Source organism: Macaca nemestrina, chromosome 2, assembly GCF_043159975.1.
Source record: "Macaca nemestrina isolate mMacNem1 chromosome 2, mMacNem.hap1, whole genome shotgun sequence".
In the NCBI taxonomy this organism is placed as follows: domain Eukaryota; kingdom Metazoa; phylum Chordata; class Mammalia; order Primates; family Cercopithecidae; genus Macaca; species Macaca nemestrina.
Window position 1 is genome coordinate 116,384,123 of NC_092126.1, and position 12,266 is coordinate 116,396,388.

The 12,266-nt window shown below is 54.9% G+C and overlaps 2 protein-coding genes across 4 annotated transcripts in view; both read right to left on the reverse strand.

Annotated features, from left to right (window-relative positions):
* Nucleotides 1-1,910: 1,910 nt before the first annotated feature.
* Nucleotides 1,911-4,023, reverse strand: LOC105480562 (musculoskeletal, embryonic nuclear protein 1). 3 transcript variants are annotated; one of them, XM_011739631.3, is made up of 3 exons: nt 3,727-4,023; nt 2,412-2,544; nt 1,911-2,226 (listed from the first exon to the last, which is right to left on the reverse strand). In XM_011739631.3, the coding sequence occupies exons 1-3, from the start codon at nt 3,733-3,735 to the stop codon at nt 2,120-2,122; spliced, it is 249 nt and encodes an 82-aa protein (XP_011737933.1). In that variant the 5' UTR covers nt 3,736-4,023; the 3' UTR covers nt 1,911-2,119. The 3 variants fall into 3 exon arrangements, with proteins under 3 accessions (XP_011737933.1, XP_011737932.2, XP_011737935.1); XM_011739630.3 differs by lacking the exon at nt 3,727-4,023 and adding an exon at nt 3,541-3,692; XM_011739633.2 differs by lacking the exon at nt 3,727-4,023 and adding an exon at nt 3,531-3,675.
* A 1,531-nt stretch (nt 4,024-5,554) lies between these two features.
* The window catches only part of STIMATE (STIM activating enhancer), a 64,660-nt gene continuing 57,948 nt past the window's right edge, over nt 5,555-12,266 (reverse strand). The window contains exons 7-8 of the mRNA XM_011739634.2: nt 11,940-12,089; nt 5,555-9,439 (exon numbers count right to left, since the gene is read on the reverse strand). Of these exons, the coding sequence (XP_011737936.1) occupies nt 9,323-9,439; nt 11,940-12,089 (267 nt within the window). The 3' untranslated portion in view covers nt 5,555-9,322. The remainder of the gene's footprint in view (nt 9,440-11,939; nt 12,090-12,266) is intronic.

Genomic DNA, 12,266 nt, shown 5'->3' on the forward strand with positions numbered 1-12,266 from the left:
ATGGGAGGGCCCAAAGGCATGGAGTGACGCTGGGAGGTGTCTGTGTGGGGCAAGATCTAGAGTCAGGACAGATACGCCGTATTTCTGAAGTGAGAGGTGCTGGCACGGGGCGCCTCCTTCTGTCTCCTGAGGTCCCAGGCTGCTGTTTGGGTGCCATTAATCTAGCCAGGGCTTTAGGTTCAACCCCAGCAAGGCTCCCAAAACAAGAATGGCAATTAGGCAATACAAGTGAGTCATAAAGCTGCCCCATCCTGTGGCACAGAGGTCTCCACGTGGGGAGTTTATTGACAGGAGAGCATGGAACAGAAGACAGAGCTGATAGTGCCAGCAGCTCCGAGGGGTGACTGGGGTGGCGTCCAGTGGAGCGAAGGGAGCCCAGGAATTGCTGGTTGAGAGAGGGCAGAATGCCATTGTCGTGAGCAGTGTGACGCTGCCGCAGCCCAGACTCAGGGGAGCGCTGCCCAAGGGCCTGGTGGGTCCCAGCTTTACTAAAGTTGAAGCACTCTGCGCCTTGTAAAGTGGGATTGAGTGAGAACATATTATGCGCTCTGGGCGCTGCTGGGGTTAGCGTTCCCTGGTGGCTCTGCGGAAGCCAGCTCCTGAATCTGTGTCCACACATGGGTAAAGATGAGTCATAAAAATGTGGCCAGGTGCCAAGTCCTGGATCGGGGAAGGACGGCTCCGTGACACCAGCTCTGAGGGGGCCAGCTGCCTTGGGGACCTATGGGGGGTCTTGGGGCAGCCAGTGGCTTCCAGAGGCTGGGGAGGGTTTTCTCTACCAGTCCTGTCTCCATGAGAGGTGGCGGCAGGCCTGGGGCAAGGGTGCCATAGACTGGAGCTATTTCTACAGCTGCAGAGACGACGCTCCCCTTCCTCAGCATGACTGGCCAGAAGCCTCGTCTCTGCGCACGTCTCCACTGCTCACCTTTTTGGCTCTGGATGAGATTGGGATTACACAGGGGAACACACTCCTTTCAGTGTCTGGCGGAAGAGTCTCCCCATGGGGTCCAGCAAGTAGGACCAGGCCCTTCCTCACAGCAGGTCTGCTCCCTTGGGGCACAGAGCACAGGCCCAGCCCGGACCCAGGGCTATATTAGGAGGCCAGGCTGGCCGGGACTGTGGGAAAGGTTCTGGGCAGCCAGAACCTCCTGGGGCAGGAGGGCATCCCTAGCAGGCATCAGCCCTGAGTCAGGCACCACAAGCCCAGGCTCTGCCAGTCCAGCTCCGAAAGGAGCCACTGTCAGCCTGTCCATGGTCATAGTCTTGCCATCAAAACAGGACAGGCCTCTATAGGTCTTCTGAACCTGGCAGTTCCAGGCACATGGGGGACAGAGGACTGCAGAGGGAAGGGTCATGCAGGCTGAGAATCTGGTGTTCCTATGCCTCAGGCGGTCTGGTTGGAGCAGACTGTGGGAGGCTTATCCCCGCTGTTTGGAAGAGACAGTAGCTCAGGACACTGACTGCCAGAGAGGAATCTCAATCTGGCTTTGCCTTGGAGGGGACAAAAGCTGGCAAGGAGGCAGTGTGAACCAAAGTGCAGGGAGAGGGGTTTGGAGGTCCCCAGGTGCTGCAGAGCCTGCTGGCCCTCAGAGGCTTCTCAGCAGCTTCTGTGGAGGGCAGGGGGAGAGGTGGTCTCTGAGACCCCACCCACTTCACTCTGAGCAGTGTCATCATGGCCTGCTTTATGGAATAGGCTCCAGCTCAACTCCTCTGTAGTATAAAAGGGGAAACTGAGGCTCAGAAGAGTCTGAAGTCACAGGTCAGCACCGGGTCTCCACGTCCAAGGCAGCATGTGGCAGTGGCCATCATAGCACCTGTGCTATCCCCTGGGATCCTCCCAAATGGACATGTTCCATGTTCCCACCCTGTCCTCCCTCAATAGTGGCCAAAGCCAGGGACCAGCCAACACCTTCCAACCGCCGGGGCCACATGGGCATCCTCTTTATTGGTGCTTCCAAGGTGCTGGTGCGGAGCCCTTGGTCGAAGGGCCAGGACTGTGGGGCAGGGTGGCAGCCCCAGAGACAGCAGGGGCGAGGAAGTGCTCTGGCATAAAAAAGAGTTCCTGGGAAAGGCTCCTGTTTCTGAGCATTCGGGCAGCAAGGGGAGTGGTGCGCACTTCTCAGCCGAAGACACTCTTGGCGGGTCCGGCTTTGGGCTTCTCAAAGACAGTCTCGGTGCCTGTGCGGGTGCGGCTGAACACCGAGGGGGCGGCCGAGCCAGCTTGCTCTGTGGGAGGAGGCAAAGTCAGGGGCCAGCCTGGCTTCCCAGGAGGGAAGGTCCCTTATGATGGGTGCACCCTTTCCTGAGTCCAGGAATACTGGATTCTCAGAAAAGGATCCTTGACCACCTCCCCCCACCAGACACACACCTGCACCCCCACCCCCAGCCCCAGATGGCGTGAGGACACTCACCACACTCCCGCATGACCTGGTAGGTCTTGGACTTGATTTCTTGGTTCTTGGTCAGGTTTCCTCGGGCCCCCTTCAGGTCCTCCTCCTTCACAGGGGGACGCTTCTTCTTGATAGGGGCTTCCTGAGCACCAGCCTTGGAGATCCAAGAGCCTCATCTTACTACCCGAAGTCTCGAGGTGGGCACACCTACCTCTGTGCCTTGGCCCAAACCCCTCTCCTCTGTTCACTAAACCCAAGCCTATTCAAGGCTCTACTCCTCTTCCACAGAAAGCCTTCCCAACTATGCTCCACCTGCTGCAGGTCTCCCAGCTGTCTTGGTCTGACTTGCCCATGTGCCCTTCCCCTATAGCCTGGGAGCTCCTGGGAGCAGTGGCTGCTGCAGCCTCATACTGGTGTGTCTGTCTGCCTGGCCAAGCTCAGGGATGGGCACAGTGGGGAACGGTGAAGGGGACTATCTCTGAGGTTGGGCAATACTAGGGCATTTGGTTAGTTCCAAAACCTGCTCACTGGGTGCCAAGGGGTCCCTCAAGGATTGCCCAAAAGCGCCAGTATTTACTTTGTGTCTTTGGGGCTGGAAATGGGGTAGAAGGACCAGATGCCCACAGAGTTACAGTCCAAAGTGCCACCCACCCACGGAGCAGGCAGCAAGGACAATCCTCTCCCTTGGCAGACTGGTTTGTCCCTCCAGGGTGGGGGACACCCAGGCTCAGTGTTTAGCCTACCCCTCAACCCAGGCGCCTGTGAGTCTGAGACCTGCCTGTGCTTGGGTGCAGGTGCAGGCATTTCCTCCGTCAGCCTAGGACAGGCTCCTCAGAGCAACACACTACACCCCTGCACAGGGATGCACCCAGCTGTGCCCCTCCAGCCTCATGTGCACACACATACAGCTTCACGCATATATCATACACAGAGACAGACAGACCTATGTGTGTAGCTACACACAGCGTGCATGGCTGCAGGGGCCATAGCTACAAATGCACAAAACTCTATACACTGAGTTACAGCAGCAGCACACACATGCATGCACACAAACGCGCCCCCCGCCCACACACACAGGCACATGCAGAGATCTATCTAAGCCCCCACCCCTAACATTTCTCTCCACTCCTCCTAACAAACCATGGAATACCACCAAAGCCACACAGAAGAGGGGTTCTTCAGGGGGTCCTCCCTGAGCCCCCATCTCCCAAGGGCTGCAGAGCCTCCAGTTCATGCTTGGGGCTCAGTTCAAGACACAGCTGCCAGAGCCGAAAGTGTCCAGGACTCCACCTCCACTCCCTCTGGCATCAACACAGCCCATGCTGGGCCCTCCTACCTGGGACATGGTGGGTATTGTGTAAGCGCTGGGTCTTTGAAGGTGCCTGTCTGGCAGGCAGCAGCTGCTGGAGAAGGTCTGAGCGGAGCCCAGCCTTCTGGAACTTATATAGCCTGCTTGCTTGTCCCGGAGAGCCACTGCCCCTCCTCCGGCAGGCTCCCTGATGATTCAGGTCCGCAGGGTCGCTGGCTTCAGAGTTTATTCTCAGCGATGAGAGGGGCTCCGAGTACTGCTGCCTGGGGCTTGCAGCCCTGATGAAAGCAGACGGCTGCAGAGACCCTGTGCCTTCCGGGACAGCTGCTTGATTCCCCCGGGGGAGGTGCTGGCACTGGTGGACTTGCTATGTGTTTACGGATGTGGGTCCTGGAATGTGTGACCATCTGAATTGTTCCTCTGCAAGGGTTCATCCCAGTGTGTGGGGTGGGTGTGGGGTGTCCCTGAGGGAACGGAGGGCCCTAGCCAGCTTGGACTGCTCCAAGCTTGTTTTTCTTCCTCTTCCATCCCTTCCCCTGGATTCCAGTGGAGAGATTTTCCATCCCTGCATGGTGGTAGAGCAGGAGCTTCCCGTGTCTGCTCCCTTTGCTCACGGCAAGCTCACTGGGCCCTGACAGCAAACCCAGAGAGAGAGGCTGCCGCAGGCCCACAGGTGGAGAGCCTGAGGTAAAGGGGCCTGGGGAGTTGCTCAGCAAACCCAGAGAGAGAGGGGCTGCCGCAGGCCCACAGGTGGACAGCCTGAGGTACAGAGGCCTGGGGAGTTGCTCATGGTTTTGCTGATGTACTTGTCCTCTGTCCCATTCCAACTGCAAGTTCAGCGAGGGGGAGTAAGGGGTCTGGAAAGGACCAGGCAGGAAACCATGCTCAATGGTGATGGCACTGAGAGAAGTGGGAGGCAGGCTCAGGCTCAGGTCTCCGACTAGGTGCGGCCACCACAGGGAGGCTGGCCTGCAGGACAGTTTCAGTTGGGGGACAGTGAAGCCCACTCCAGGTATTGAGCTGTGGAGACAACAGGCCCAATCGCTCCCCTGGAAGGTCACTTAGCTCTTCTCTGCTAAAAGCTCCTAACACACTCCTCCTTGCAAGGGGAAGATCCCCCAGGGCACAGGACAGGACCCTAAGCCTGGAGTGGGTGTGGGGAATAGGTAGGCACAGGAGGTTGGGGCCCTCCCAGTGACAGACATATCTAAGTCCTTTTCAGTTTATGGAGATTATTTTTATCCTTGAAGGCTCCAGGCAGATGGAACCCAATCAGGCACTGACATTTGGTTATCCCAAATGCCACTCCATTGCTGTCATACTTTGAACCCCACCCCAATACCCCTCCTGCCATCCTGGCTCCAGGAGGCCAATAAGAGGACTGCCAGGCTTGATCTGAGACAAGTGCTGACATGAGGAATGCCCAGGATGTGGCACATGGGCGAAGAGGCTGCCGAGGGCAGGCCAGGCCTCGTGGGGGCCTTCCACTAGCTCCAGGGGTGCCCCTGCAGATGGCACCTGACGCTGACGCTCTACCCAGGGACCTGCCTTCCAGCCCCGCAGCCTCAGGGACGAGGATGTGGGCTGCTCACTGCTTATACTCTACCTCCCCAACATGACATCCTCCTCAGAGACGGACTTGCTTTAATTCTCACTAGCGAGGAAGTGGAGATGGACATGGCAAGAGCATGTTTGGGTTTTCCATGGGCAGATGCGGGCTCCCACTCCTGCCATGAGGCTCTCTAAGGTTCCTTCTCACTCTGGTCTCTGGGGAGAACTTTCTAATTCACAGGGGAATCTTTTTTGACCCTGCCAAGCTGTTTCACCTCCAGAGAACACACAAACAACAACCACAAATGTGATGGCTTCTTTTTTTGAAAAACTGTAATAAGATGCCAAACTTTATTGTAAACCATTTTACAATGTAAGTACATTATCTCTTTCATTTCAAAAAAACGTTTCTGTGAATCCTACCACCACCGATTAAGCACCCCCACTGGATGGCTGCTGAAGTGGGCCATGGTTTTGCTCGCATAGGTCTGACTTCTAACAAACTTCAGGAAAAGAAAAATCAAATTTAAAACAACCCAACCAACCAACCACCAACCAACCCAGGAGCTCAAGGTGCTCGTGGCAAGTCAGACCGTAAGTCCCTTACCGAAAGCCAAGCCCCTCAGAGCTGCCAGTGTTTCACAAAGTGAAACAGAGAGCTCTGCACTCTCAGCCGCAAACGTGTGAAACTTCTAAAAGCCAGCCCCACACTCTACGAGGCAGCTGCTCTGGCCGGTGGGAAGCTCCTTGTACTGCCTATCTTAGCCTGGCTGCGAAAAGGCCAGTGAACTGCAAGGGCAGAGTGGGCTGCCAGCTGGGCGCTGTTCCCTCCAGGGTTCTGAGGCAGCCTTTGGACATAAACTTGGGGCTGCAGCCTACAGGCTTACACTGCCTAAGGGAAGTCACAGCTTGGATTTGAGCCTTTTAACATTTTCCCTGAAGAAAGAGGCATGACAGGTGACATTAACCCATGACTCCCTGTTGCCAGGGAAGACACAAGTTAAAACTTGAGGAAGGAGACCACCAGCATGGCCGAGGGGCCACAGACCCTCCTCTTGCATGTGTGCAAGCTGAGTGGACCAAGAAGCCATCACCACCTGGGATCTCACCAACATCCCCCCTTGCCCCCGGGGTTGCCATTGTCAACAACCCTCTGACAGCAAAAGGAAATAACAGTATCAACCACCTCTTCCATTTGGATATGACAGTTCTACCTCATTAGTTTATTTCCAATAGTTACAAGAAATTTGTTCATGACCTTGACTTGCAAGGTTCCATCACAGGTGGCTTGGCTGAGGTCCAGATTTGGACAAATCGGATTGATAGCACACAATATCCAGTCAACGTCCCATCATTTCTCAGCACGGTGATGGATGCCATGTGGCCAGGTGAAGAGCTGCACCTCGTAAGGCACCTTGGAGCAGGTGGTGAGGAAACTCATCCCAGGGAGGGAGGGCAGCTCGGGAGGAAGTCCTGACCACAGCCCTCTGATGTGCTCTCATGGGATGGTGCACCACGGAAGAGCCCCCAGTGACTGCAGGAGGCACTCCTGGGGATACAGATTTGTGTGTGTGCACACACACATATACACGAGAAAGGGAAGGCCAAACACGAGAGGTGCCCTATGGTGAGACACCCTATTAGACCCCCATCCCCTGGTCAGCCAGCTACTAGCTGCAGCCCAGAGACTAAAGCCCTTTCTGAAAATCAGGATACAGGGAAAAACCATCACTCCTCAGCTACCTCTTTGTTCCCCAAACCCACTGCTCCCTGGGAACTGGGCCGAGCCTTCAGATGAGACCATCTGAGGTTTACATAACCCAGGGTTTGTTTCACAGCTTTCACAGATTATGGCTCTTCTATCCCCTGCCCTGTTTGGAAACATTAGGAGCTCAAGACTGAACATGAAGCTCTGATTGTGAGATCCAGGAAGGTGGAAGAAACAGCTGCAGGCACAGGTTGTTCAAACCAAAATGAAACAGGAGGGGAGGAATCAGAACTGAGTCAGTGATGCCATGAGCGCCTCTTAGGAACATGAGTTCCTGACCGTCCTGTCAGGAACATGAGTCTTGGTCTTCCCAATGCGACTGAGAATGGCCTGGTTCCCGCCACTCTTCCCCACTAGAGAGCTGCTGGGGGAAATAATGGCTACCATAGCTGTGGATGGGAGGGAGCACAGAGTCAGTCTGAGCAGGAGCGACACCGGCAAAATTGCCTCCTACCGCAGTTACAGTCCCTGCTCCTCTCGGCATCCTGGCTCTGCACTCCTGGCGAAGATGGGCTGAGGAGGCCTCCCTGATGTTCACCTTCAAGTCCAGAACAGGCAGGACTCTGAGAGGCAGACGGCAGTCCCAGGGTACCTGGTTTAACAGCTGGGTTCATGCGCCACAATTCGGACCCAATGTGCTTAAGTGAAACACATGTTCCTGCAGGTCTAAAAGGAAGGTTCTAAGTGGAGTTGCCTCCTCTGCACTTGTCTCACTTAAAGTCCAGCCTGTCTCCCTTCTAGCTCACACCTTAGCAGTGTGGCTTCCTGTTCCTAACCATCCGTGGCCACCTCTGAGCTTGACAAACCACTGAGCAGTGCCCCTACCTTGCTGCTTCCACAGCAGGGAAACTGCCGGGGTCAGCCCATTCCACAGTCACTCAGGAAACTCCCAAAGCCACAGGGGCCTGTAGCCATGCTGAGGAGTAGGAGCCACTCCCCAGGGAGGGGACACGGCCTAGAAGCACCTTGCCCTGCCTGTGGTTTAGAGAGTGAGCTCTCTCACCCCTGCCTGCCTTAGCCACCTCAGCTTTGGAGGGCGAGAAAAACAGGATCACTTTGTGAGGCAGATGTTCTCCAGAATGCTGTGCAAAACAAATAGACGACACTAGGATGACAGGTACTAGGGCAGCAGGAGAGGAGGTTCCTGGTGCTGCGTCCAGAGGCTGGCTCTGAAGGCTGCAGCAGTGGGGGCTGAGAGGCCAAGACCACTTTAAATCGTGATTAGAGGCTCTGCAGACAGGCAGACCGCACTGGAGTCTGGTAGTCTTGGGTCCTCTGGACACAAAGACCTCTTAGCTAAGCTCCTTTCTTGGTCAAATTTAACTAAGACCTCTAATCTGCCAGCAGGAACGCTAGAGCTCGCCGGCCATGGACAGAGCTCTTCCTGTTTCACACACTCTGCAGCTCCTGGATCTGCATCCAGACCAGCTGCTCTAAGCTTGGGTCTGATCTTCACAGAACCACTGGGTTTGCTGATTCTAGAGAAGAGCCATCCTCCTTCCCTCCCCAATCATTTGTCTCATCTTATCATAGGGCATCATCTAACAATATTCCAAATAAAAAACTCCCGACTTTTTCCTCCTGCCAGCCCACACCCCATGAAAGGCAAATAAACCCATTTCTTTGGGGATTAAAAAGAGTTTTTAAATACAATAGTATGAAAATATAACTTAAAAATATAAAAGTCAAACAGCATACGGAAGACTTAAAAATCTCTGTTTTGCCCATTAGTCCCATAAGTACTTTGTAGGAAATAAACACATACCCCCAACCCGGTAACACTGTCACAGCTCATAAAACCAGCTTCAGAAATCAATAGTTACAAAAGCCATTTCGAGTAAGAAAGCATTCCGTTTCCAACTTGGTCAACGAGTCACTTTTAGCCCAAAGGCATTACATGTTCGCACTGCCCACAGCCGTGGTGAGGGAACCCACCCACGGTCTGTGTGCCTGTGCTTCCTTCCACCTTGCCACCTGGTTGGACATGGGGCAGGGCCTCAGGTCCCTCACAACACTGTCTGGGACGACAACAAACAAACACAACTCCTTCCTTGCATATTTGGTCACTGTTTGTAGTGCAACTGAATGGGGACCTCCAGCCGCCCGTGGCCCCCTCGGGCGCTGGCTCCTCTTCCCTCTTTTTAAGTCACAGTAGTCTGGGGGCAGGCGAGAGCGGGCAGAGACAGCAAGAGGAGCAGAGGTAGAAAGGAAGGGCAGAGAGTGGGGAAGGAGCGATGCTGCGGGATGACCTCTGCACACCAGCGGCTGGCGGGGCCCTCCTGTCACCCCCAGCATGGGAATGTGTCATACGGGCAGGCCAAAGCGGTGCTTCTTTTTCTTCACAGGCTTGAGGGGGGTCAGTCTGCGGAGGTCCTCCTCCACGTCAGACTCCTCCATCTCGTCATCCGCCGAGATCAGGATCTAAGGCAGTGGAGAGGTAGGGCCCGAGTCACCCCCAGCAGGGCCTTCTTCATTTGCCCTCCGTGGACTCTGGGCCCTTCAAGTCTTTTGTGTGTGGTTTTTTTTTTTTTGGACAGAGTCTCACTCTGTCACCCAAGCTGGAGTGTCATGGCACGATCTCGGCTCATTGCAACCTCTGCCTCCTGAGTTCAACTGATTCTCCTGCCTCAGCCTACTGAGTAGCTGGGATTACAGGTGCGAGCCACCATGCCTGGTTAATTTTTTTTTTTTTTTTTTTGAGACGGAGTCTCACTCTGTCGCCCAGGCTGGAGTGCAGTGGCTGGATCTCAGCTCACTGCAAGCTCCGCCTCCCGGGTTCATGCCATTCTCCTGCCTCAGCCTCCCGAGTAGCTGGGACCACAGGCGCCCGCCACCTCGCCCGGCTAGTTTTTTGTATTTTTTAGTAGAGACGGGGTTTCACCATGTTAGCCAGGATGGTCTCGATCTCCTGACCTTGTGATCTGCCCCTCTCAGCCTCCCAAAGTGCTGGGATTACAGGCTTGAGCCACCGCGCCCGGCCCCAATTTTTTTTTTTTTTTTTTGCTACTTTTAGTAGACATGAGATTTCACTACGTTGGCCAGGCTGGTCTCAAACTCAAGTAATCCACCTGCTTCGGTCTCCCAAAGTGCTGGGATTGCAGGCATGAGCCACCATGCCTGGCCAAGTCTTACGTTTCTTTACAAGAGAGTGAGGGAACGCTCCCTATACTCAGTGAGACACACTAGCCTCCATAGGCCATGTTCACTCCAAGGACACTCATGGGCTACTGAAGCCAGCACTGAGTCAACAGACCCCCTTCCTCTGCTAATGTTCCCCACTTCTCGGTCCACCTCCAGGGGAACCGACCTCCACCAGGACAAACTCAGCAGGGATCTGCAGCCTAAGGTCACCCTGGCTAAAAAAAGCTCAACCATGACACATGCAGTTGTTGAAGCTGCCTTAAATACTGCAGAGGCAGACTGAAAAGCCTCTTTCAAAAGGAAGAGAAAGCATCTGTGGGCAAGGGGAGTCCAGCGTGGCTGCTGAGCCAACTCTGCAACTGCTGAAGACAAATAGCGGCACTTTGCTGTTCTAAGCCCCTGGAATGACTCAGCCATGCAGCTGGGGCAAACACACTCATTCCCTGCCTGCCTGCCTGGCTCCTTAGACCTCTGAATACCAGGGAAAGGTTGGAACCGCCTAGGTTGGGATAAGGAGATCCAAAGTCCACCTGTGCAGGGAAACATGAACTCCTATTCTAGGGCAGGGCAAGCAGTCTCATCTCCTCTTCCCTGCACTGCTCCCTTGCAGGGCTTCCTGCCTCTAGTCTTGGTCCTGACCACCACACTCCCACTGCTCCTCACTGCCTGTACGAGCACATCCCAGTGCCTCAGCCTAGATCACAGGGCATCGCCCATCTAGCTCGGCCTGTGCCTCACTTCTTGTCCTTCTGTCCTGTGCTCCAGAATACAAGCCACAGTGCATTTCACACTATGGCCCAGACACCAAACCATGTGACTATGAATGCTCATGAGCTGCTGCTTCTGCCCGTAACACTGTTTGCCACTCACCTAATGTTCACCAAGCTCTCATGACAGGCGCTGGCCAGATTCTAGGGACAAGCACCTAGAGAAGACACGGCTTCCCCTCTGTCCTACTCATCTATTCGTCTTCTGAAACTCCCTCCAGGCTGTCCCAGGGCCCTCGTTGGGTTCTGCCTACGCCTCAATCTCAGAACATATTACGGTGTCATGACAAGCTGCTTATGTGTCCACCTGCACCTCACCCATGCATCTGACGGACTCTCCAGGGAAGATGTTCGTCTCAGCTTTTCTGCAGCTCCCACCTGCACACAGTGCTCTCCGCCTCGGGAGCTTCCCAGGCCTCCCATGAGCTGGCCCTGCACGCAGATGTGGGGTGAGTGCTGCAGGGCCACCAGAACACATATCCTGGCCTCAAGGCTGCTATTCATGGCCACTGTTCTTCCCTGAGGTCCACAGAAGACCAGAAAATAAGGGGGGGATGAGGTTCCTCCTGTAAGGTCTGGTTACCCCTATATTTTAGAAGTTTCCAGCTGCCTTAGCCAACACTTCCCTTGCTCTTTAGTGGTAGGCAGAGATTCAAATGCCCTAATGCTTGAAGGTCAACCGCCAGGCCCATGATGGTCCTTGCCAGCTCACCAAACAAGGCAGCACCTCCCTCTCCTGTCATCTCCACCAACAGAGGAACTGTCGCAGGCAAGCCACCCCCATCTGCTATGCCCCCCTGCCCTAGGCAGGCCCAAGGGACAGTGGGAATGGGTCCTGGCTGGACAGAGCTGTCTGTCCCTCCCTCATCTCTGGCTCAGCCTCTTCTCCCGCCCTTTGGCTCGCACTGTGACTTAGCACTCAAGGGAAGACCAAACACAAACATGAGACCAGAGACCCCCCTTGGGCCAACGACGTGACGGCTTGGGCCCTTGGAGAGTCGGGGAGGCCCTACCTCAGACTCAGACTCCTCGTGGGATGCAGCCCTCCGGTAGCGGACCTTGCTCCCATTCCTTGAGTCCTGGTTGGCTCCCCTTTCTTCTAGCTTAGCTTTCGTCTTCCCCTTTCTCATGAGGAAATTGTCCACTACCCAAAACATCAAAGCCTGCGGGAAGGAAAAATGCAGGTTACTTTGGGATAAACCATTTTTCAAAGCAAAGTCGAGCAGCCCCCTATCCGCCCACTCCCATTCCAGGTTAAAAGATCCAGAGCTAGAGAAAGAAAAACCCAATCCAATCACCCTGCTATCTCCCAAAGCTTAGAAAGAGACTCCCAGTCTCCG